The following is a 26448-nucleotide window of genomic DNA, read 5'->3' as shown; positions in this document are numbered from 1 at the left end:
TCCTTGACCTCAGTTCTTTAGACCATTTCATTGGCTAAGCAAGAAGACCTGTGTTGCAGATTCCTGCTTTGAGCCCTAACAATGCCCCGTGCATACAGGGTGTCAGGAGACTCGTGCTATGATCTCAGTAAAGGAACAGCCCGGTGAGTGCTCTGGTTGCTCCACACCTGGAGTTCCGCTCGGTGATTTATGCCGGCAGTGCTACGCTAGCGCACCATCATGGTGTCCCTTTTAGGAGGCCGGTGTTGGCGCACACATCCAAATCAGCTGAAGGGCTTTCTCGCCAGTTTCCTTTAAGATAAGTAAGGGGAAACTTTTAAGAATAAATGAAAGGCAGATAGCATAGGTAAGCTGGTACTTCCTCTAAACCATTATATGAACTCTTCGTTGGGTGGATGTTTTATTTGTTTTGAATAATGTCCATTTAATTTTCTAAATGACAAAAGAAGCACATTTATGAACCTTCAAATCGTAAAGAGATGCGCAAAGTCTTAAGTGAAATTCTACCTCGGTTGAACTTTGTAGAGGGAACTGCCCTTGATTTGGTGTTATCTACTCAATTCTATTTTTATGTGCATGCATAATAAAATGCACATGCAATCGTATTTTTTTCCTTAGAAAAAACAACGGCATCTTTATTTACTTTTTTGGCCATTTTCTTTTTGCTCTAAATAATATATTATTGGTACTCCTTCTGTGGATACATCTAGATCTATCTCGTGCTTTTTAACAGAACACAAAGTGCCATATTATAAATGTTTCATAATTCACTTATCTGTTCTTCTGTCGGAAAACAGGCTGTCCCAGATTTTTTACTGTTACAAACCTGATGCCAAGGATATTTACAGACATCAGGCCGTTGGAGAATGCTTTCAGAGCATATTTTTAAAGAAACGTGGTCATCATTTAATTTTTTTAATTTTTTTATTTTTATATAATGTATTATTAGCCCCAGGGGTACAGGTCTGTGAATCACCAGGTTTACACACTTCACAGCACTCACCATAGCACATACCCTCCCCAGTGTCCATAACCCAACCACCCTCACCCTACCCCCGTCCCCCCGGCCCCCCTCAGTTTGTTTTGTGACATTAAGAGTCTCTTATCATTTGTCTCCCCCTCAATCCCATCTTGTTTCATTTATTCTTTTCCTATCCCCCCAAACCCCCCATGTTGCATCTCCACTTCCTCATATCAGGGAGATGATATGATAGTTGTCTTTCTCCGACTGACTTATTTCGCTCAGCATAATACCCTCTAGTTCTATCCACATCATTGCAAATGGCAAGATTTCATTTCTTTTGATGGCTGCATAGTATTCCATTGTATATATATACCACCTCTTCTTTATCCATTCATCTGTTGATGGACATCTAGGTTCTTTCCAGAGTTTGGCTATTGTGGACATTGCTGCTATGAACATTCAGGTGCATGTGCCCCTTTGGATCACTATATTTGTATCTTTAGGGTAAATACCCAGTAGTGCAATTGCTGGGTCATAAGGTAGCTCTATTTTCAACTTTTTGAGGAACCTCCCCGCTGTTTTCCAGAGTGGCTGCACCAGCTTGCATTCCCACCAACAGTGTAGGAAGGTTCCCCTTTCTCCGCATCCTCACAAGAAACGTGGTCATCAGAATGAAGGTTTACATAGTTTCTAGTGTTCAAAATATATAGAAAATATGTATTCACTTAACATTTTTAAACTATCAACAGGTGTTTCTGCTATGAATATTCTCCAAAGGTTCGTACTTATCACCCTACAAACACATTACCTGTTGGGTCAGTGGGGGCTAGATCTGTAATACTTTGTTAGCCCTTGCAAATTTCCTTTTACAACAAAATGAAAAGTCAAAAAAAAAAAAAAAAAGAAAAGTCAGATATTTAACCAGGTGACAGTATCTAGCATAAATTTAATAACTTTAAAAAATTTTTCATCTTATAATATTATAGCAAGCTATACTGCTTTTCCATTTCAATAATGAAATGGTATTTTTAAATAAATGTAAAATTTTAACAAAATTTAATTAAGGAACTGATAACTTAGGTGAAAAGTCTTTAACTAGTTAACTGAAAAGGCAAAAAAGAAAACACTATGTTATCATAGAGATAACAACTGCAGAAAATAGCTATTATCCCTAGGGTTTCATTTTAGTGTTTATGTAAGATAATATTCTTTTTCTAGGAACAGACAATGAACTATTTAGGGGTAAAGGACCATGACATAATCAACCAACTTACTTCCAAAGGGCTCATCAAAAGATATCTACATCTATATCCATATCTCTATATATCTCTATATATTATCCAAAGATAGATATTGATATATAGATACAGATACACAGATAGACAAACATATATATCTCTTCTGTAGAAGAATGTTTAGGAGAAAATTTTTTAAGGCCTGGGATTTGGTATGGACTTTTCAGAAAAGAAACAAAAAGTACAATTTAAAAATACATAAATTTGACTTCATAAAAATAAAAAAAAGTGCTCTTTAAAAGACACCATTATAGGGACGCCTGGGTGGCTCAGTTGGTTAAGCGGCTGCCTTAGGCTCAGGTCATGATCCTAGTGTCCTGGGATCGAGTCCCATATCGGGCTCCTTGCTTGGCAGGGAGCCTGCTTCTCCCTCTGCCTCTGCCTGCCGCTCTGTCTGCCTGTGCTCGCTCTCTCTCTCTCTGACAAATAAATAAAATATTAAAAAAATAAAAAATAATAAAAGACACCATTATAAAAATAAAAAGGCAAACCACAGACTGGAGAAAATACTTGAAAGACACATATTGACAAAGGACATCTAGAATATTTAAGGAACTCTTACAATTCAATAAGACAAAATCATTAAAAATGGACAAAAGATTATAAAAGATACTTCACCAAAGAAAGATATTTATGGATGGCCACTTAGTAATCAAGAAATACACAGCATCTGTATCCACTAGAGGAAAAAAATTAAAATGTCTGTCACTGAGATACTAGTATACCACCCATTCTAATAGCTAAAATCTGAAAGATTGACAGTAGTAAGTGCTAACAAGGATGTGGAGCAACTTGAAATCTCTAAGTACTGCTGGAATGCAAATGGTGGAGCAACTCTACTAAAAAATTTGACAGTTTCTTATCAAGTTAAATATGTACTTTTTGTATGACCCAACAATTCCCCTACTAAGTCTTTTCCTAGGAAAACTGAAGCACATGTCCACAAAAACACAATTATTTGAGTGTTTATAGCAGCTTAACTCACAAGAAAAAACTGGAAACAACCCAAAGGTCCATCAATTGATAAATGGTTAAACAAATTATCATGTATTCACACAATGGATTTTTTTCCTCTGGGATACATTACTGATACATGCAACATCAAAGGATGAATCTTCAATGTATTTTGCTAAGAAAAAGAGGCAGGCCACGAAAGGTTGCATAGTCTTGTTTCCATTTATAAAACATTATTCTGGAAGAGGAAAAACTATAGGCACCTAAATTAAAGTAGGAGTTGCCCAGATCTGGGTATTGGGGAAGGGGTTAAGTGCAAGGGTCTCAAGGGAACTTTTTGAGATGATGGTAATGCTCCATATGTTGATCGTGCTGGTGGTTATGTTGCAGGGTTCTTGTCTCATGGAGTTGAAGTATAAATCTTATGGAAAATAAGGTGAACTGAAAGTTTATTAAGGGAAGTTGAGAACAGAAAGGAAGACTCTCTAGAGAGGGGTCCCAAATGGGTGGCCACTGAGGGCTTTCATGGTTGGTCTTTTATAGAAAACTGACCAGGGAACTTGGCAAATATCTTGTCTATAACATTTAAGACAAACAAGGTAGACTTGCAAATATTGTGAAAATATCTCATCTACATTTAGAACAAAGGGGATTTGTTATTTTTTCTTCTCTCTAGTTAATATCTTGTGCATAATATTTTTCCACATCTGGAATTTCTTTTTTCTTTTTCTTTTTTCTTTTTTTTTTTTTTAGATTTTATTTGTTTGAGAGCAAGAAAGAGCATGAAGGGGGAGGCAGAGGGAAAGGGAGAAGCAGACTCCCTGCTGAATAGGGAGCCTGAGGTGAGGCTCCATCCCTGGACCCCAACATCATGACCTGAGCCAAAGGCAGACACTTAACTGACTGAGCCACCCAGGCGCTCCAACCCATCTAGGATTTCTGTGAGCCTGGTCACGTAGTCCCCTACCTAGCCTCACCTGTCTCTTACTCAGTTACATGAGTGTGTGCATTTGAACTTATCAAATTATACACTTAGGTATATTTTATTATATATGAAATATACCCCAATCAATTTGAATTAAAAAAAAAAAAACACTCCTCTTAGAAGATTAACTTTCTGGGATAGAGGGTGAGATGGGGTTTGGTGGAGAAACTCAGAGAGGGGAGGGGGAATTCCTTCTTGGAGAAATGAGCACCACTGGCTTGGAGGAGCTGCCATCCTTACACAGTGACCTGGAGACAGTGCTGAAAGCTGTTCCCCAAAGATATTCCTAGTACAGGAGAGACATATCTGGGCACTCCCCAGGATGCCTGGAAGGAAATGACACAGGAGATGAGGGGCAAGGCCTGCAGATTGGACAGCAGATTCCTAGATTAACACTGAATGTGATCTCATTTATGTACCAGTCATTAAGCTATTGTTTCTCAGCTGCGGCCCACCTTTCTACAATCTGCTTTGTGAGATTGAGGCTGGAGCTCTGAGTGTCACCAGTATGCTTTGCTGGTTAGCTCACTGCAGGGCTCTGCCAGCAAGAAGCACTGAGGAGACAGAAAGATGGGCAGGGGGCGGGGGGGGGGGGAAGAGGATGCGTTTCTATTGTTTTTTGTTTTTGTTTTTGTTTTTTGTTTTTTTAATGTGTTCCCTCTTTGCTTCCTATGAGCATTTCTCCAACAAGGCTTCTTTCCTGGCTGTGGTAGTGCCTTCCTATTGCCGGGGCGGAATGCTGTTTATAGTTCTGCCAACACTTGCAGATCCAACCTCGTGTCTGTTCTGAGATAGCCTGCCAGCCTGCCAGTACCTCCTCCTCAGAGACCTGGGTCCCAGCCCCACAGGCCCCCTCCTGTGACTTTAGAGAGAGCGAACCAGCTAAGAACACCATCTTCTGGGTGTTTTATCTTTTAGCTCCGGAGAGCACCAGGTTGTTGATGATAATTTTGAGCATCTGGTCATAGTGTGATGCTGTTTCACAACTCTCTATATAATTTTCCCTTGCTTCCAATAAGCCCCTCATTTTATATTAATTTTGATTGTCCAGTTGAAGAATTTGTTTGATTGCTCCACTGTTTTTACCCTGCTAGTAATAAACAATCTGTGGGAAGTTCTGCTACTCATTCCAATTTCTCCCTCGACTTAGCAGACAGAAGGATTCTCACCAGTATTCACTGTTTTGGTTGCAAAATGAGTATCCAACTGCAGCACTCCTTCCTCATTTACTAGCTGTCTCTCAACATTCCTTTACCAAAGTTCCACTGGGAGGGGGCCCTTGGAACTAGTTCCTGTGTCTTTTTAAACATCTCTCCCTTTTCCTCCCCAAAACTCTACCCTTCTAGCTTCTGGCATAATAAGATTTATTTCAGGTACTTTTTAGTATTAGCTAAAGTCCAAGGAAGGAGAGGCACTCCTTCCCAGATCCCTTTTACTGTACCTTGCCCTCTTCTCTAATTCCTTATCCCTTATAGTTTGCCAGCCTCATTACTTCCTGATTTATCTTTATCAAAAGAAGCAGATATATGTATTCTCTCAGATTTCTCCTTGCTAAACAAAAGTGGCATTCGATATAGACCCCTCAGCACTTTGCTCTTTTCACTTAGCAGTATGTCCTAAAGATCAATGTGTATGAATTCATGGAGACATCGTCATTCGTTTTTCTGCTTTATGGTACACCATTATGTGTTCTTAGACATTTAGGTAGTTTCCAGTACTTCACAATTACAAACAAAAGTGCTTCAGTGACTAACAATGGATATGTGTATTTCTGTATTGTTGGGAGTATCTTCAGGGTAAAACCATAGAAGTGAGATTGTTGGGTTGCTGGGTAAGTGCATATGTAGTTGTATTAAAAATTGCCAAATTCCCTCTCAGTGGGATTGTACTATTTGGAATTCCCACCAACAATGTATGAAAGTGCAGAGTACACTGTCAAGTTTTCCAATTCTCGCTAGCTGACAGATGAGATATGGTATTTTAGTCTACTTTTAATTTGTATTTCCCTTAATATGGCTGAAATTGAACATCCTTTCATATGTTAAGAGACATTTTTGTAGGCTTTTTAATAAATTGTATATTTGTATCTTTTGTCCATTTTTCTATAGAATTTTTGCCTTCTAAGTTTTTTTAAGTGTTTTATTTATTGGGGTTTTGTAACCCTTTACAACACATATTGCTAATATTTTCTCCAAGTTTGTCATTTGCATTTTGACTTTGCGTATGAGATTTTTAAAATTTGTTTGTTTGGTTGTTTGGCTTTTGCTATGTAGAATATTTTCTTATTTTATATGAAGTCGACTTTATCAAAATTTTCATTGCTTTTGGATTTTTAGTGACAATGCTTTTTTTTTTTTTAAGATTTTACTTATTAGAGTGAGAGACAGAGAGAGAGAGAACAAGTGGAGTGAGGGTCAGAGGGAGAAGCAGACTCCTGCTGAGCAGGGAGCCTGATGGTGGGACTCCATTCTGTGACTCTGGGATCATGACCTGAGCGGAAGGCAGATGAGTAATGGCTGAGCCCCCCAGGCACCCAGACAATGCCTTTTTTATACACACAAGTTATAGAGGAATTCTCCTACATTTTCTTTTACTTGCATAGTTTCAATTTTTGTGTTTAGATTCCTGATCCATTTAGAATTTGTTCTTCCATATCATGTGAGGAGTAGATCTAATTTTATCTACTGTCCCAATACCATTTATTAAGAAGTTTATTGATGTCCCAGTGATTTGAGGTACTACCTTTATCTTGTACTAGATTTCTACATGCAATTGAGTTTCTTTCTGGATGTTCTGGTTTTTTGTTGTTGTTGTTGTTGTTTGTTTTGTTTTGTTTTGTTTTCCTTTGATCAGGCTGGCTACTCATTGTCTGTACCAAGCTGTTTTCATTACAGCACCATTGCCACAGTATGTTTTACTATGTAGTACTACGTAGTATGTTTAAAATCTGGTTGGGCTAATACTTTATCATAGCTTTTACTCTCAGTGTTTCCTTGTACATTCTGCATATTTATTCTTCCATATAAACTTGAGTATCAACTTGGTTAGCTCTTTACGAAAAAGCATATTGTTGGTATTTATATGGGGATCACATTAAATTTATAAATAAGTTCATTTATTTATTAGGTAGACCTAATAGTTTGATAATAATTCAGTCATTCTAATCAAGGAAAAGGCATGTCAAGGAAAAGGTATGTCTTTTTTCAAGTCTAAATTGGGATTTTCAATCCTTTGTATAGATTAGGCACCTCTCTTAGGCTTAATCCTAGGTATTTTATATTTTTTGTTGCTGTTATATTTTATGTATTCTATATCTTCTAACTTGTTATTATTTATATATTGAATGCTGTTGATTTTTGTATCTTAATTTTATATTCTGATACCTTGAAGAAATCTTCATTGAATTAGTTTTATCACTGATTCTTTAAGGTTATCCAAGTATATTACCATATCTTATTTATATTTATTTATTTACTGTTTTTAAAAATATTTATTTATTTATTTGAGAGAAAGAGAGCACATGCATGAGTAGAAGGGGCCGAGGGAGAGAGAAACTCAAGCAGACTCCACACTGAGCATAGAGCCTGATGTGGAGCATGATCTCACAACCCTGAGTTGAAACCAAGAGTCAGATACTTAACCAACTATGCCATCCAGGCATCCCACCCTGTCATTTTTAAATAGGAATAGTTTGCTTTATTCTTTACCAATTCTTAGGTCTCCAGTTATTTTCTTTTGTTCAGTTGCATTGGCTAGTAATTTCAGAACGGTATTAAATAGTAGTAGAGATAGTGGGTATCCTTGGCTTGTGGAAAAGTCTCCAGTGTGTCCTCATGAGTAGAAAATTCTTTTGTCCTTGAACATTACTTTATCATTTTGCTAGGAAGCTTCGAGAGTTTTGTTTGCTTGCTCATTTGTTTTAAAATCTGATAGTTTTAACACATTATGTTTTGGAGGTGATTGTTCTAAGTCTGTTTACCCTGGTTCCTACTGGATCCTTTCAATGCATATCTTCTTCTTTTTTTTTTTTTTTTTAATTCTGGAAGCTGTTCTTTGATTATAATTTTTAAATACCAGTGCTTTCCCAGTATTTTGATTTTCTTTGGACTCCAGTTATATGTAAGTTGAGTCTTCTTTTGCCTGCCCTTTTATCAAACAATTTCCCTGAGAGTCTTTTACTTCTCCATGTCATTCACATTCTTCTGATAGGTCTCCTGTTTTTCTGATTGTCTTTTATTAGATTTTCACTTAATTCCCCCTTTATTTACCCTTTTGAATGCCTCATAATTTCATCATCAATTCCGATACAACCTTTTGCAATTTTTCTTTTTCCTCTCTTTGTGGAGTTCTTTCACCTCTTGTTTTATTTATTCCAATTCCCACACTTCTTGTTTTTATATTTCTGGTATTTTCTTATGTTCTCAATTATTTATTTGAGAAAATTTAATTCAATTTGTAGTGCTTTAGTCCACCATTTCTTATGTTCCTTTGGGAAATATTCATTAGCTGAAACTATTTGTTTAACATTGTTGGTTTTTCTAATATAGTTTTGTATGGACATGGTCTGCTTTTTTCTATTTGTAATTAAATCACAGAGTTTCTATCATTAGAGTGCACTCTTCTGCTAGTCCTTTACTATTCCATGCAGTTTCTTCTATGAATGATAGTGTGTGGCTATTGTCTAGGATCCACAGGATCCACAGGATCCTAACTGTCCCTCTTATTTTCTTCTTTCTCTATACTGCCACTACTTTAAGGAGTACCGCCCTTTATATATGAGTCTTCCCCCAGAATGTTGCTTCTCTGAGGCTGCCACTCTTGCTTATTTTCAGATCCCTTTCTTTTGGCCAGTGCTAGGAATTACCATGTCCCAACATGTGTTCAGTATTATAACATTTAATTACGTCTTTTTCTCCCCCTGGGGGTTATTTTGTCTAAAGTTGTCTAATGTCTTTCCTTACTTTACTTTTTTTTTTTTTTTTTTTAACCTGGAACTTCTTAAGCATCTTCTTCCTTGCTCTCTGGTACCTCAGGTTTGTGGCAGCAGGTGGCAGATGCTCTGTTAGAATTGGGCTTAATTACTTACAGGTAATTTGAAGATCATGGTGTTCTTTGTCATGATGCTGAAGGCCTGTTTTGGGTGTAGTTTTATTTCTTCTCCTTGTTGATCTTATGGTTTTTAGGAAAAGTTTTAGAGATTTGGTAGCTCTTGATAGCAAGATGATAGAAAAACATCCCTAAAAAGAGAAAGGAATTATCCACAGATGCATGATTACAATGCACACAGTTCGTTTAATGAGTATTTATTTATTATTTTTTTTTAAGATTTTTTTTTTTTTATTTGACAGAGAGAGATCACAAGTAGATGGAGAGGCAGGCAGAGAGAGAGAGAGAGAGAGAGAGAGGGAAGCAGGCTCCCTGCTGAGCAGAGAGCCCGATGCGGGACTCGATCCCAGGACCCTGAGATCATGACCTGAGCCGAAGGCAGCGGCTTAACCCACTGAGCCACCCAGGCGCCCCTATTGATTTATTTTAAAGATTTTATTTATTTATTTGACAGAGAGAGAGAGTACAAGCAGGAGTAGCAGCAGGGAGAGGGAGAAGCAGGCTATGCTGGGCAGAGAGCATGATGTGGGGCTCGATCCTAGGACTCTGGAATCATGACCTGAGCCAAAGGCAGATGATTAACCGACTGAGCCACCCAGGCACCCAGTGAACATCACTAGATACCAGGCAAGAGAGTAGGGCTACAAAGATAATCAGAACATGGTTTCCTAATATGAATATATTCACAGGAAGACACCCAAATATATAATAATTATAACAGAGCGATACTCATGAAAGAACAGAGCACAGATGAAAAAGCACCTACTTTTATGACGACCTCAGGGAAATTCTTCACAGCACTTATTCTGGAGCTGTGTCTTGAAAGATAGACAGTAAGTTCCAAAGTAAACAAGTTAGGTAAGAATGTTTCAGGCAGAGAAATGTAGTACAGAGCACGGGGCTGAGGAAGAGCTTTACACCTTTAGTTCTTCATGTAGGAGCCGAAGCAGGTGAGACTTAAATGTTTATCAGCAACATCATGCAGAACATTGCTAAAAGAAGGGATAAAAACCATTTGAAGGAGGAAAAGGACATGGTTCAGGTTTTGCTTTAGAACCATCACCTCATTGGAAATAAGGAAGATGAAAGATGGATGCAAGACTGAAGTCAGGGAAGTAAGGAGGCTATTAAAAATTTTCAGTAATAGGTATTCAAGGTCATATGCAAGATACTGGTAAGAGAAAAGAGAGGAGACTATGAATTAGAAAAATATTTTTATAACAAAATTTATTGCATTTAGTGGATGATTGAACATGGAAAATTAAAAAAAAAAAAAAGGAAGACGGGATGACTTGGTAGAAAGGGGTTTAGAATTTAAGAGTCTGATTTTTGAGATTTCACATAGTTCGCATGACCTCTACACCAAACTTAAGTTCCATGTTCAAACATTTGTAGTTTTCCTGTCTCTAGGGTGCTGGTCATTTTGTCACATTACATTTTATTTTTAAAGAAAAAATAGAAATACTGAGGTTGCTGTCATTGTTTTATCAGTCTTCAGTGTTATATGCCCTCCAATCCTATTTTTTCTTTCCAGTTTAAGAGCTCTCTATATTTTTTCTTTTGATGTCACCTATTTTGAGTGACTTAATACTTGGTATATGCCTATATAGCTAATAGCTTAGAATAAATCTATTTATAGTGAGTATAATGGTGCTATTCAAATGCTATTAAATTTAATAGCTAAGAGTCTCAGATGTCCATAAATTCACTATAAAAATGAATCCCTTTTAACCAAATGTTTCCACATGTTTGCTCATTCTTCAAGCCCATACTCAGCTCAATTATATCATCATTCTTTTGATTATTTGCTATGGCTTACACTAAGTCTTGGAAATACAAAATTGGACCAATACCTTCTCACTAGATCTCACGAACAATATCAATGAGTATCTCCTACCTGTCAGTGGGCTGTTGAGATGCTCTGGGGCCACAGATGGGCTCAAAGTCTACTAAGTGAAATGGGCAGATTAAGAAGTACCATACACTATAGGTGTGAATATAAGGCTCATTTTTCTAAAAATAAATACTCAAAAGAAAGATTCTCTTTATATTTGAGTCTTTATAGAATATCTCATATTATTAGAGTTCTCTCATTTTCTTGGTTATGAATAGTGAGATAATTTAACATCTTAAATGTTTCAATACTGTGTACATTTTTATCGTAATACAAATTTGAGATATGTCTTTTGCATTTTACATTTGTAAGAGATGTATTAGTTGTTAATCTGTGATTGTTAAGCTTCCCAGTCCAAAGTTTAGTAAAATAACTTCTATGATTCCATATAACAAATGCTCATCTGAGAATTTCTCTTTTAAATATTTTTTTAATACTAATTAAAGGTCTGGAGTTCTTGAGGACTTTCTTCTTTTAATTGTCAAGGAATAAGATTCTTGAAAATTGAAAGGGAGAAAAAGATAGTTCTTTAAAAATAAGGTTTGTTGAAATATCCGGTTTCTTTATAAATTCCCAAAGAATTTTTAGGTTAAATCTGTAGCAGTAGTATTGATATCTTCACTTCAAAAAATGATTGGTTTTGTAATTTTTAAAACAGCACATAGAGGGGCACCTGGGTGACTCAGTGGGTTAAGCCTTCGCTTTCAGCTTGGGTCATGATCTTGGGGTCCTGGGATCAAGCCCCACATTGGGCTTTCTGCTCAGAGGGGAGCCTGCTTCCCCCTCTCTCTCTGCCTGCCTCTCTGCCTACTTGTGATCTCTGTCAAGTAAATAAATAAAATCTTAAAAAAAAAAAAAAAAACAGCACATAGAAATAGATATGATGAAGAGTGAATTCTACAAAATCAAATATTTTTATCCTTTATTAAAAGATTTTGATGTTATGGGGTGCCTGGGTTGCTCATTGGCTAAGCATCTGCCTTCAGCTCAGGTCATGATCTCAGGTTCCTGGAATCCAGACCCGTGTTGGGCTCTGTGCTCAACAGGAAGTCTGCTTCTCCTTCTCCCTCTGTCCCTACCCCCACTCATGCTCTCTCTCTTTCTCTCTCTCAAGTAAATAAACAAAATCTTAAAAAAAAGAGAGATTTTGATGTTATGCAGTATTGAAGTAATTGCTATATTTTTCAGCAAAAAAGAAAAGAAAAGAAAAAAGTTCACTTGTCCCAAATGTAAGTGAACAAGGAATTTGTGAGTGGCAAATTAACAAGGGACTATGGTGGAGTTGTGATTTAATCTCAAGTTTATAATGATTTGAGGACAGAGCAAGAGAAATGAAAGATGGTAGAAGCAGTGAGATGCCTATTTAATTAGAAAAGATTAGGAATTTTGAGTACTGAAGAATATGAGGTTCAATAAAATTAATATTGAATACAAGAAAATATGTAAATATTTGGAAATTAAGTTTATACCCTTATGTTCATAATTATCTTCTTTTTGAACATGTATGGACATTACAAGCTAATATTAAATGATGTAATAGATTGTGATACAGCTTGCTGTTAGAACCCAGAAGGGATCACGCCTATCTGTCTTGGAAACTGTGGAAAGGTTTCACAGATTTGATAAGCTGAACTCTATATGGATAGGTAGGATTAATCTGGTTTTAAGAAATGTGGTTTTTGAGACAGAGAGAACTATATTCTTAGATTCCTTAAGGGATACCTTAAGGGGGGCTTGGTCTAAAAACAAAAACAGAAACAAGAAAAAAAGCATTTAGGACAAGTAGTGCTCTAACTTTTTAACTTTTTGTAAAGCAATGGCTGAACTGAGTATTTTATGGAACTCTTTTTTTTTTAAAGATTTTTATTTATTTATTTGACAGAGAGAGAGAGAGAACACAAGTAGGCAGAGAGGCAGGTAGAGAGGGGATGGGGAAGCAAGCTCTCTGCTGAGCAGAGTCTGATGTGGGGCTAAATCCCAGGACCCTGAGATCATGACCTGAGCCAAAGGCAGAGGCTTAACCCACTGAGCCACCCAGGCGCCCCTTATGGAACTCTTATTAAGTAGTCCTTTTTAATTCCTTGTTTTGCTACCTATCTCAAAATCCTATAAACATCCATCAGAGATTAAAAATTGCAGGAAGAAGGAAGTTTATACATACAACCACTCTTGTCTGATGTAGTCAGAGAACCTTCTTTATATTAGAAAGAGAAATAAAATGAAACTCCATTCACATTGTGAAAGTGATTTTGATCTTGTTAATTGCTAGAAGTTACATTGCAGAATGTTCTACAGTTTATTTCAATACATTTAAACTCTCCTTAAAACTTAGAAGCTTTTCAAATTACCTTACTGTTTCAAAATTAAAGCTTAACTTATGCTCAGTTGGTGTCTGACTTACGTGTGTTCTTTCCTTCAGTCCTTATACCAATTCTGTGGATAAGCACCCTCCTGCATTTTGTGCTTTGGAAACCAAAGTGAGGAGAGTTTAGTAACTTTACCAAGATTTCAGGGCTAAAGAGCAAGGGAGAGAGGAATATAGGTCTTGTCTGAGTACAAAAACCAAAGCTCTCTGGAGGGTATCATGCTTCTAACCTTTGATCTTATTTCTACCTTCTTTCATAGGAATTATTTTGGAGAAAAAATTGCCATGTATTTTGTCTTTCTTGGATTTTACACTGAGATGCTGTCCTTTGCAGCTATAGTTGGCTTAGCGTGTTTCATTTACGGCTTATTATCCATGCATAGTAACTCAAACAGGTGAGTGCAGCTGAATTGCCCACACAGAGAGAACACTTTGCTGTTACGCTAACTGAGGCTGTTGCTATGATTTCCCTGGCATGTGTTTCAGAATGTTTCCTGATGGCAGGCAGATAATTTATATTAAAAAAATAAAAATCCCAGTGTAACAGCTGTCCCTCACCTGGTGCTTTAGGGACAATCTGTTCTAATGATCCGCTCTAAAGGTTCTGTTTCTCAAAACATGACTTGACCTACTACAGAAATTGCTGCTTTGTTGCCCCCCCTGCTATATGTGAGAAGCTATATAAAGAGTGGTTCTACCACCTGAAAACACATCACTTTGCAAATAACTTGGCTGTTCCCTCTGCAGCTCTGAGATCTGTGACCCTACAATTGGAGGTCAGATTATCATGTGCCCACTCTGTGATCAAGTGTGTGATTATTGGAGACTAAATACCACATGTTTGGCTTCCAAGGTATGTACGTACTACAGAACAATGAAAAGAGTTGGAATTTCTCTCTTTTTGTATGACATTTGATACTGAGTAGACTTTGTGATGTTATTGCCGTTTTTACAGATCTCCCATTTGTTTGATAACGAGTCGACAGTGTTCTTTGCAATATTCATGGGAATTTGGGGTGAGTAGATAGTTACATAAAAAACAACTTTCTCCGTGTTATGTATTCTATGGCCCATTTGTATAACATATACAGATGGCATACCTTATACCAAAGATGATTTTGGACCTTTGTGTCTTTGCCAGCTAGCATCAGTACACTGATGGAGTCTGCATCAGTGGTCTGTAGTCCTTTGTCTTTGGTCCAAAAAGGTCTTTATTAATTATCTCTTAATTTCTCTGAGATAATAATTTTTGAAGCTTTGTATATATTCATTCAGCTTACACTGTCTCCCAGGGCTGTGGTAAAAACCCAGTTCAACAACTACTTAATGCAAGAGAGAGTACACATGAATATTTGTTGGCTGAAAGCCACTGAATCATGGGCACAAAGTTGAACAAGAATCAACAACTGTTGAGGGCTAATAAATCCATGTTTGAGTTGAAAGTCCCTGAGTTTAATTCCGATTCCAGCTTCCAGTTCCATTTGTTAAAAATCTTCATGTAAAGTGGAGTTCCCCTTAATTTTGGAAATGTCCCAGTATCTCATCTTTTTCATTTTACATGAGAAGAAGAGGTGTCATGAAGTTGTTCCTGCCATCAGTGAGGAAAATATTTTATGTAAGAGTAAGTCAGCAGGAAGAAGCCTAAAGCCTTCTAAAACATGTCCCAAATCTCAGGGGACTCTGGGGAAAAATAGACTTCTTTTCTTTCCAACTTAAAAAAAAAAAAAAAAGTCTTCAACAATATGTGCATTTAAAAACTGGGCAAGAGAACCGGGGTAGCTTAATCCAGCCAAAAAGACACCCAGACATGGGGATGTGGTGTGAAGCAGAGGGATTTAGCAGAGCTAAATGCAGAGCTGCTATGCTCTGAAGAGAGCAGCCTAGATTCGAAAACCAGAGAACAGAGAAATCTTACCAACAGTCCTCTAGTTGCCCAGCTCCACGTGTCTTCATCCCTGTGGCCACCAAGTCCTTCCTTTGTCGTGACTCGGAATCAGCAGTGCAGGAGAGGTGCACCAATGGCAACAAATACGATAGTTTGCAGTTAAGTTTCCAATGAGAGAGATGGTGCACCCACAGCCACCTTCTATTTCGTCAGAGATAGAGAAGCAGCCGCATGGGGGACCCACAGACACTGGAAATATGGTGAAAGGTGCCACCATCTGTTCTTTGGGAAAAGTTTACTCTTATAGTGAATTGGTTTACCTTTGGTTTTTGAGGATTGTGGCCAAATTCTAGGAAAACAGAACTTTGGGGATATTTGTTTTAGTACAACCACTAATAAATAATTGAGCCAAACCAAAGGGTGAGTTGGTGGAATAGGTGTGACGATAAAATATCCTAGATTAAAGGAACAACACTAGTTCAAGGGGTTGAGACCTGAAAATAATGCTTACTATGCTTTGTACTGGCAGAAAGGAAGTACTTTTTACGTTTTTGTTCATAATAAAAATACATACCCATCATAGAAAATTCAAGTAGTATATAGAAGTAGAGAGAAAATAATGTTAACATTACTAGAAGTAGAAACATTATCTTGGCCATGATTTTTCAGAATCTTCTGCTCTGTGTGTGTGGGTATGTGTATTCATACAATTTTACATAACTGTTATACACAGTTTTAAATCTACTCATTGTTTAAACAATGAGTGAGGAGACTCCTTCCAGAGCAGTGGATGTGTGTGTGTGTGTGTGTGTGTGTGTACGTGTATTTATGACTGAATAGAATTGCCTTACATGAGCTTATCATATTTTATGTAACCAGTTCTCTATTGAAACATTTAGGTCACTTCTTCTCCCCCACCCCAAGTTTTATTGAGATATATTTGACGTATAATATTGTATCAGTTTAATGTATACAACATGATGATTTCATATATATTTATATATTGTAAAATGATTACCACAGTAGGTTTGGTTAACATCCGTCATTTCACTTATTTTTCTTATGATGAGAACATTTAAGGTCCAGTCTTTAACAACTTTTAGTTTTAAATATAATCACCATGCTGTTCATTATATCACAAGGGCTTATTACTCTTCTAAATCAAAATTTGTACTTTTTGACCACTTTCACCCATCCACCCCCAACTCCAGTAACCACCAATCTGTATCTGTTCCTACAAGTGTTTTTTTTTTTATATTCCACATATAAGTGAGATCATACAGTATTTGTATTTCTCTGTCTGATTTATGCCATTTAGCATAACATCCTTAGGGTCCATCCATGTTGTCCCAAATAGCAGGATTTCGTTCTTTTTTATGGCTGAATGTCATTCCATTGTATATGTATATGCCACATTTTCTTTACCCGTTCATCATGCATTGATGGTCACAGGTTGTCTCCCTGACTTGGCTATTGTAAGGCATGCCACAGTAAACATGGGGATGCAAATATCAGTTCAAATTCGTGATTTTTCTTTCCTTTGGGTATATACGTAGAAGTAGAATTGCTGGATCATATGGTAGTTGTATTTTTAATTTTTCTGAGGAACCTCCATATTGTTTTCCTAAATGGCTGTATCAGTTTACATTCCCACCATCAGTGTGCAAGGGGTCCCTTATCTCTACATCCTTCCTAACACTTGTTACGTCTTGTCTTTCTGATGACAGCCATTCTGACAGGTGTGAAGTGATAATCTCATTGTGGTTTTGATTTTCATTTTCCTGATGATGAGTGATGTTGAGACTCTTTTTGGTTACCTGTTGGTTAATTTTCTTTTTTTAAAGAGAGAGAGCCAGCGCATATGTACATGTGAGCAGGGTTGGGGGGCAGAGGGAGAAGGAGAGAGGGAATCTTGAGCAGGCTCCACACCCAGGGCAGAGCCCAACATGGGGCTTGAGCTCACAATGCTGAGATCATGACCTGATCTGAAATCAAGAGTCAGTCAGTTAACAGACTGAGTCGCCCAGGTGCCTCCCTGTTGACCATTTCTTTATCTTTGGAAAAATATCTAATTAGATTCTGTGTTCATTTTCTTTTAAAAGATTGTGTTTATTTATTTGACAAAGAGAGAGAGAGAGATCACAAGTAGGCAGAGAGAGAGGCAGAGAGAGAGGAAGGGAAGCAGGCTCCCCGCCTAGCAGAGAGCCCAATGTGGGGCTCGATCCCAGGACCCTGGGATCATGACCTGAGCCGAAGGCAGAGGCCTTAACCCACTGAGCCACCCAGGTACCCCCTGTGTTCATTTTTTTATTGGATTGTTGTTTTGTTTTGTTTTGCTGTTGAGGTGTATCTCTTTCTCTCTCTCTCTCTCTCTCTGTGTATATGATATTAACCCCTTATCAGATATATAATTTGCAAATATTTCTTTCCATTCTGTAGGTTGCCTTTTCATTTTGTTAATTGTTTCCTTTGCTGTGCTTTCTAGTTTGATATAGTCCCACTTGTTTATTTTTGCCTTTGTTGCCTTAGCTTTAATGTCAAATCTAGCAAATCATTGCCATGGCAATGTCAAGGAGCTTATTACCCACGATATTTTCTTCCAGGAGTTTTCTGGTTTCAGGTCTTATGCTCATTCAGTCTGTAATCTATTTTGAGTTGATTTGGACATACGGTCTAAGGGATTAAACTTTGTTCCTTTGTACCTGAATATCCAGTTTTTACAAAACCATTTATTGAAGAAAAGTCCTTTCCCCTTTGACTATTCTTGGCTCCTTTGTTAAATATTAGTTGATCATACATGCATGGGTTTATATCTGGGCTATTGATGATGATACATAGGTCTATGTGACTGTTTTTTTGAAGGTTTCTATTGTTTTGACTAATATAGCTTTGTAATATAAATTATAAAATTATAAATTATAAAATTTAATTTAATTATAAATTAAAAATATAAAACATAAATATATAAAAATATAAAATTATAAAGTATAAAATTATAAAATATAAAATTATATAATTACTGTAGGTTTGAAATCAGGCAGTGTGATGGCTACTGCTTAGTTCTTCTTTCTCAAGATTGCTCTGAGTATTCCAGATCTTTTGTGGTTCCATACAAATTTTATTATTGTTTGTTCTATTTCTGTGAAAAATGTCATTGGAATTTTGATAGGGATTGCATTGAATCTGAAGATTGCTTGGGTAATATGGACATTTTTACAATATTAATTCTTACACTCCATAAGTGTAGAATATCTTTCCATGTATTTGTGTATTCTTGGTTTCTTTTATCTGTATCTTGTAGTGTTCAGTGTACATATCTTTTACCTCCTGGGTTAAATTTGTTCCTAGATATTTTATTCCTTTTGATACTATTGGAAATGGGATTGTCTTCTTAATTTATCTTTCTGACAGTATGTGGTTAGTTTATAGAAACAACAAATTTTTGTATATTAATTTTTATCCTCAAACTTTACAGAATTCCCTTATTCTATTTTTGGTGGACTCTTTAGACTTCCTATACATAATTTACTGCCATTTGCAAATAGAGAAGGTTTTACTTTTTCCTTTCCAAATTATATGCCATTTCTTCCTTTTTCTTGGCCAATTGCTCTAGCTAGGACTTCAGTACTTTATTGAAAACAAGTGACAAGAATGGGCATCCTTTGGTAGAGGAAAACCTTTTGGCTTTTCATCACTGAGAATGATCTTAGCTGTTGGCTTGTCATATATGACTCTTACTATGTTGGTACATTTCCTCCTATTATGTTGTTACATTTCCTCCATACCCATAATGTTGAGAATTTTTATCATGAATTCTTTTAAATGCCTTTGCTTCATCAGTTGAGATGACTGTAAGATTTATCATTCATTTTATTAATGTAGTATGCCACATTGATTGATTTGTGCATGTAGAACCATCCTTGTATCCTGGCATAAATTTTACTTAGTCATGGTGTATGATCTTTTTACTGTATTGTTGAATTTGACTTGCTGCTATTTTATTCAGGTGTTTTGCATCTGTGTTCATCAGGGATATTGAGCCATGGTTTTCTTTTCTCCTGAGGTCTTTGGCTTTGGTATCAGAGTAATGCTGGCCTTGTAAATCGAGTCTGAAAGTCTTCCCTCCTACTATATGTTTGGCAAGAGTTTGAGAAAGATTGGCATTAGTTCTTTAAATGATTAGTAAAATGTACCAGTGAAGTTATCTTCTTCTGGACTTGTCTTTGTGGGGAGGTTTTTGATTACTGATTCAAGATTCTTACTAGTCAGTGGTCTGTTCAGATTTTCTATTTCTTCATGATTCAGTCTTAGTAGGTTGTTGTTTATAGGTATTTATGCATTTCTTCTAGTTTGTCCAATTTGATGGCATACATAGTAGTCTTTTTGTGATTCTTTGTATTTCGTGATAGCAGTTGTTCTGTTTCCTCTTTCATTTCTAATTTTATTTATATGAGTCCTCTCTATTTTTTTTCTTGATAAGTCTAGCTAAAGGTTTGTCTACTTTGTTTATCTTTTGAAGAAGAAAACCAGCTCTTAGTTTTATCGATCTTTTCTATTGTCTGTTTAGTCTCTGTTTCATTCATTTGCACTCTAATCTTTGTTATTTCCTTCTTTCTACTAACTTTGTGCTTAGTTTATTCTTCTTTTTCTAGTTTCTTGTGGTCTAAAGTTAGGTTATTTATGCTGTTATTTATGCAACAGTTCACAGTTAATATAGTGTAGTACCTGAATTTTGAGTCATGCTGGGGGACTTGTGTTGTGTCACTAACCCATGGAAACTGGAATATGCATACTAGAACCATGCAAAGCAAACAATACCCATATTGCTAAATATCTGGAGGAATAATAAGCCACCCCATGCTCGTGGATTGGAAGACTTAAGATTATTAATTTTTCCATACTACCCAAAGTGATCTAAATATTCAATATGATCTCTACCAAAATCCCAATGACATTTTTTACAGAAATGGGAAAAACAACTGAAAAGAATTCATGTGGAATCACAAGACTCTTGAAGTAGGCAGGCCGGTCTTGAGAAAGAACAAAGCTGGAGACATCACACTTCTTGATTTCAAAATTGCAAAGTCTACAGTAATCAAAACAATATGGCACTGGCATAAAGACAGATACACAGACCAGTAGAACAGACAGCAGTTCAGAAATAAACCCACGCATGTATGGTTCACTGTTCTTCGACAAGAGTTCCAAGAATACACGATGGGGAAGGGCTAGTCTCTTCAACAAATGATGTGGAGAAATTGGATATCCACATGCAAAAGAATGAAATTAAATCTTTATCTTACACTATGCACAAAAATCACTTCAGAATCAGATAAAATATCAAATGTAAGACCTGAAACTATATAAAGCTCCTAGAAGAACATTTAAGGAAAAACTTCATGACATTGATCTTGGCAATGATTTCCTGTACATAACATCAAAGCCCAGGTAACAGAAACCAAAACCAATCTGGACTACATTGAGCTAAAAAAGTTTCTGTGCAGCATAGAAAACAGCATAGTGAAAAGACAACCCATGGAATGGCAGAAGATATTTGCAAATCATATCTCTGATAAGGGGCGAATCTCCAAAATACTTAAGGAATTCCTGAAACTCAATAATGGAAAAACCCAGGGCACCTGGTTGGCACAGTCGGTTAGGCATCTGACTCCCTTTTGGCTCAGGTCACGATCTTGCAGTCATGGAATTGAGCCCTGCATTAGGCTCTGTGTTTAGTCTGGAGTCTGCTTCAAATTCTTTCTCCCTCTTCTTCTCTTCCTCCCAACTCATGCTGTTTCTCTCTCTCTCTCTCTCTCTAATAAATAAAATATTTTTAAAAATAGTGAAAAAGCCCTAATAACCTGATTTTAAAATGGACGAAGGATTCGAATAGATATTCTCCCAAGAATATATACAAATGGCCAATAGGTACATAAAGAAATGCTTAGGATTACTAGTTACCAGAGAAATGCAAATCAGAAATCACAATGAGAAGTCAACTCATACCTGTCAGGATGGCTATTACCAAAATAACAAAAGACAAGAGCTGATGAGGATGTGGAGAATTATCATAAATTTTTGTACATTGTTAGTGGGTATGCTAAATAGTGCAGCTGGAGAACAGTATGGAAATTCCTCAGAAAACTAAAAATAGAACTACTATATGATCTAGCAATACCACTCATGAGTAATTTACTCCAGATAATTGAAATCAGGTTCTTGAAGAGATGCTGGGACTCCTGTGTTCATTAAAGCACTATCCACAGTAAGTGAGAGGTAGTAACTACCTAAATGTCCATGGATAAATGAATGGATAAAGAAATTGTGATCATATATATATATGTGTGTGTGTGTGTGTGTATATATATATATATACACACACATTATGCATATACATATATACATATATATGTATATATATAATGTGTTATGTGTATATACATATGTATATATGTATATATATACTATTGGTATATACATTTGATATGTTATTCACCCTTGAAAAGAAGGAAATTCTGAAATATGTGACAACATCGATCAATCTTGAAGACATTATGATCTTTGAAATATGCCAGTTACAGACAGAGAAATCCTTCCTGATTCCATTTACATGAAGCAATCTAAAATGGTCACATTTATAGAATCAGAGAGTGGAATGGAGATTGTTGGGGGTTAGTGGAAATGAGGGAAAAGGGGAGTAACTAATCAAAGGCCGTAGAGTCTTAGTTATAAGATAAATAATCTCTAGAGAGCTACTGTACAATCTCATGCCTCTAGTCAATAATAAGGTACTATAGACTTAAAATTTGTTAAGAGGATACAAAGCAGGTTAGCTGTTCTTACAATAAAATAATTTTTTTAAAGGAAGAAAAAGGGCACCTGGGTGGCTCAGTCAGTTAAGTGTCTGATTCTTCACCTCAGCTCAGGACTTGATCTCAAGGTTGTAGGTTCAAGTCCCATGTTGGGTAGAGATCCTATTTTTAAAAATTTAAAAATAAAAATTAAAAATAAAAAAATTAAAGAAAATAAAAGTAAGCAGGGAATGAGTCAGATGAAACATTAAAATTTGAATCACAGGTGATAAAATTATATGTTAATATTGATTGTGTTAGTATTCCATTCTTAGATATATACCAGAAAGGCATGCATATGCCCACCAAAAGATATGTACAAGAATATTCACAGCAACGGTATTTGTAATAACAAAAAACCTGGCAATAATCCAAACGTCTATGAGTTCAAGAATAAACAAAATTATGGTTTACTTAAATAATAGAACACTGCAGCAATGAAAATAAATGAACTTTTGCTACACACACCAATATGGATTCAGTTTACAAGAAAAGTTGAACCGAAACAAAACCTAATGCAAAAACTACCTATATTATGTGACCATTTATGAAAAGTTCAAAGATGGGTGAAACTATCCTATGACGTTAGAAGCTAGGATACTAGTTATACTTACATCTTAGAAGAGTCATAGGGTGTGTTTTTAGGGGTGCTGGTCATGTTCTATTTTTTTATATTGATGCTGTTCCATGGGAATGCTTATTTTGTGAAAATTCTTTAAATTTTACAGGTGTGTTTTATGTACTTTTCTGTGAGTATGTTATGATGCAATTGAAAGTTTATTAAAAATTATATGTATATACAAAGAGAGAGAGAGAAAGAGAGAGAGAGGTGGACAGGGACAGAGAGACAGAGATTGTGCTATGGGAATGACTCTCATGTTTTCCTTAAATTTACCTAAGCCTGAAAAACTTGTATAATTGCTTGAATGATTTCAGTGGGAAAAAAAAAAAAAAAACAAAAAACAACCATGCAAACAAAATCTAGGTTTTAGCAAAAAGGTAAGTTTAATATTACTTCAGATTATTTGAATGAAGAGAGAGTAATGTGCCTGAAATTGTTTATCTTGCATGGACTGCTATGAAATTGACTTGAGTTTTTACATGAATTACGTCAGTGTTATCACATGTTATTAAGCCAACATAGTAGTGACAGAAGAACCATCATTCAACCAACATTTTTTTTAAAGTGGAGAAAAAAAACCCAGATTATTTTCTTATGCATTTTATTCTCCATCCCTTGATTACAGTTGTTTTTATGCTTTTCTTTGTCTACAGTCACATTGTTCTTGGAGTTTTGGAAACAGCGACAGGCCAGAATGGAATATGAGTGGGACCTGGTGGACTTTGAAGAGGAACAGCAGCAGCTTCAGCTGAGACCGGAGTTTGAAGCTATGTGTAAACAGAGGAAGATGAATGCAGTGACTAAGGTGGGTCAGCGCGCTGACGGCCAGCATATCTCAGTGGAGTCCCCGCTCTGGACAACCACACAAATAATAGTGGATGTTTTAATTTGCTTTTAAAATATTTTCCAACAGAGAAATCTTACAAACTTCTTTCCTTGTTTCTCGTACGTATTTAAAATCTATACGAAAAAAGTAGATAGAGAAGTATAATGAACCCCAGGATGGACCTGTCACCCAGCTTCAGTGAATACTAATTCACGGACTGTCTTGTTACATTTACACTTGCTCCTCTCCACCATGGGATGATTTTGAAGCAAATACAAAGCATCATGTCATGATATAACATAGTTTTGTAACAAATGGAATAAAAGGAAAATGGAAAAGAATGTATATGCAATGGACTTAGTATATAAATATATATACATGGAAATGATACTAAGTTAACACACCAAAATTAAAATAGTATTATTTTAAGATAGTGAACTTATGAGTGATTGTTTTATTAGACCAAATTTTATTCACCCAGTCTCTTTTAATTTATTATAATGGGAAGATCATTGCACTAGTGTCTGGATGGCAATGTCTAAGTCTGGGGCTCCTTCACTGGCAAACCACCTATATGTTGTCGACTGAGTAATTTGACTTCTTGGTGCTTTTTCTTTGATTTTTTGTTTTTTGTTTTTTAATGTGAAAAATATAAAGTACTTTGCCTTCAAAGACCAGACTCGACCACATATTCTTAGCGTCCCTACCTTTCCATCAACCATAGTCACTGTGTGGCCCAAAGCTGTTAAAGGGAGAACAGAATATGTCTCTAACACAGTCTCTCTAGCAGAATTTCCCATTCTGTTCAGGACACTGTTCTTGTGGTATAATACTCAAAATTATCTTCACAGTTTAGGCATTCATGCACTCACTAGGCATCTATTGGCTTTACTGAGACATTACGAAAAAATCCAGTAAGTGAGCAAAGGGAAAAAATGCCTCAGACAATATATTAACGACTTGGGTGGCTGTCTGACATTAAGAAAACATATTAAAAGAGACTTGCCATGATAATGATGTGATGTGTATCTATTAATATTTCATGGTATAAAAAGGAAACTAAAAGCAGGCCTAAAATTATTGCCATAAAAACCAGAGGTACTGAATGTTTGCGTATGAAACCAGCTGAAAAACAGTATGAATGGACTGGCTGTGAATCATCCACTTGAATGGTTTTGAAATCAAGGTTCTGACTTAATTGCAGGGCTTCTTCAACGGGTCAGTATGGCCAGAGCCCTCACATTTGAGTCTGTATTGAGAACACATACATGTATGCATGGGCACACACACACACACACACACACATGCACAAAAAGCATGCACACACACACACACACACATTGGACACACACATGTGCACACATGCACACACATTCAGTAGAGCTCTTGGACAGCTGTTCTGCCTGTCAAGTTCTGTTTGCATTCAGTCTTCCCTAAAAATCCTCCAGGTATAAAAATCCTCCCTAAAAATCCTATCCTTTAGATAGAATTATATGATTTAGATTTCTGCTGACGGCTGTTTTTTACTCTATGGCAATTTTGGGGGGGTAAGATCTCACTGGCTCTTGATGTAGCTAAGAATTTCAGCTGATATAATGAATATCTTCTGTTAATGGCTTAGAAGAACATCAAGGTGGAAAAGCCTGGTCCCCTGAACTGTGCAGAAGAACACAATCCTGTAAATATAAAGATGGTGCCCTGTTTAATATCATGTGTAGCAATTATAGAGCAGTGCAATTTGATTCAATTCAATTAGAAGCAAGCTGTAGTATCATTAAAGCATGTCCACTTAAGCAGCAGCTCTTGGGTTCTGACGTCGTTTCCTCTCTCCCAGGCCCTAAACACCACTCTCATTCAACCCTGAGGATACAGTGTGTATCCGTTATGGCTCATATCATGTGTGAACAATCTCACCTGAGAGCCCTGAAGGTCTCTACCTGAAGGGAAGGAACCAGGGCTAGAATGTAGCTGCCCATGAGCTGTCGTGGACTCGGGGAGGTTTCTACTCTAACTGGGTTTTGTGGTTTTGACTACTGCTTGGCGTCCCAATGTTGAGGGTAGATTTTGAATTTTGCTGTGATTTCTTCAAAATTGCAGGAGATGGAACCATACATGCCTCTGTGGAGTCGTCTCCCATGGTACTTTTTATCAGGAGCTACGGTGACATTTTGGGTGAGCATGTTTGGGAACCTGCTCTCATCTCTTGATGTGCAGTCTTATTAGGATAACCTCCGTAGTTTCATCTGCCATGGCTCTCGAGCCCCTCTCCCCCCCCCCCCCCCCCCGTCTTTTTATTTTGAATAGAGCTCATATATAAACTCAAGGGTGACCCACATAGATGTGCCACAACTGAATCTTGTAAGAAGAGCTTGGGGAGAGACCCGTGCCTCATCTGAGTGCCTGCCCCTCCCCCTCCCCCAGCAACCAGCACATGTAACAGATTCATTTGCAGACTGTTTGGTTTTTGTTTCCTTAAAAAAAAATCATTGATTTATCTTTATATCCACTTAAAATATCTACACAAAATGCAAAGAAAAAAAAGCATATAGTCAAAATTTATTTTCTTGCTGAAATAAATAGAAGAAAGTATGACTTCTACTTGAAGAATTTAATTAGCGAGTCCCATTGTGAGGGAGTCAGGTTTTTTTCCATGCCTTTTAGCTACCAGATTCCTCCACCACCACAATTCATTTCCCACCCT

General features: G+C 36.6%; 1 protein-coding gene across 1 annotated transcript in view; it reads left to right on the top strand.

Moving 5' to 3' along the window:
* LOC111150017 (anoctamin 5) overlaps window positions 1-26448 on the top strand; it is a 98831-nt gene that overhangs the window by 51802 nt on the left and 20581 nt on the right. Inside the window, exons 11-15 of the mRNA XM_022507331.1 lie at window positions 13824-13958; window positions 14311-14416; window positions 14519-14579; window positions 23575-23726; window positions 25845-25919. Of these exons, the coding sequence (XP_022363039.1) occupies window positions 13824-13958; window positions 14311-14416; window positions 14519-14579; window positions 23575-23726; window positions 25845-25919 (529 nt within the window). The remainder of the gene's footprint in view (window positions 1-13823; window positions 13959-14310; window positions 14417-14518; window positions 14580-23574; window positions 23727-25844; window positions 25920-26448) is intronic.

This window comes from Enhydra lutris, unplaced genomic scaffold (genome assembly GCF_002288905.1).
Source record: "Enhydra lutris kenyoni isolate GAN:26980312 unplaced genomic scaffold, ASM228890v2 scaffoldscaffold22, whole genome shotgun sequence".
In the NCBI taxonomy this organism is placed as follows: Eukaryota; Metazoa; Chordata; class Mammalia; order Carnivora; family Mustelidae; genus Enhydra; species Enhydra lutris.
The sequence above is the reverse complement of the archived record's forward strand: the minus strand, read 5'-3'. Positions and strand labels throughout refer to the sequence as shown.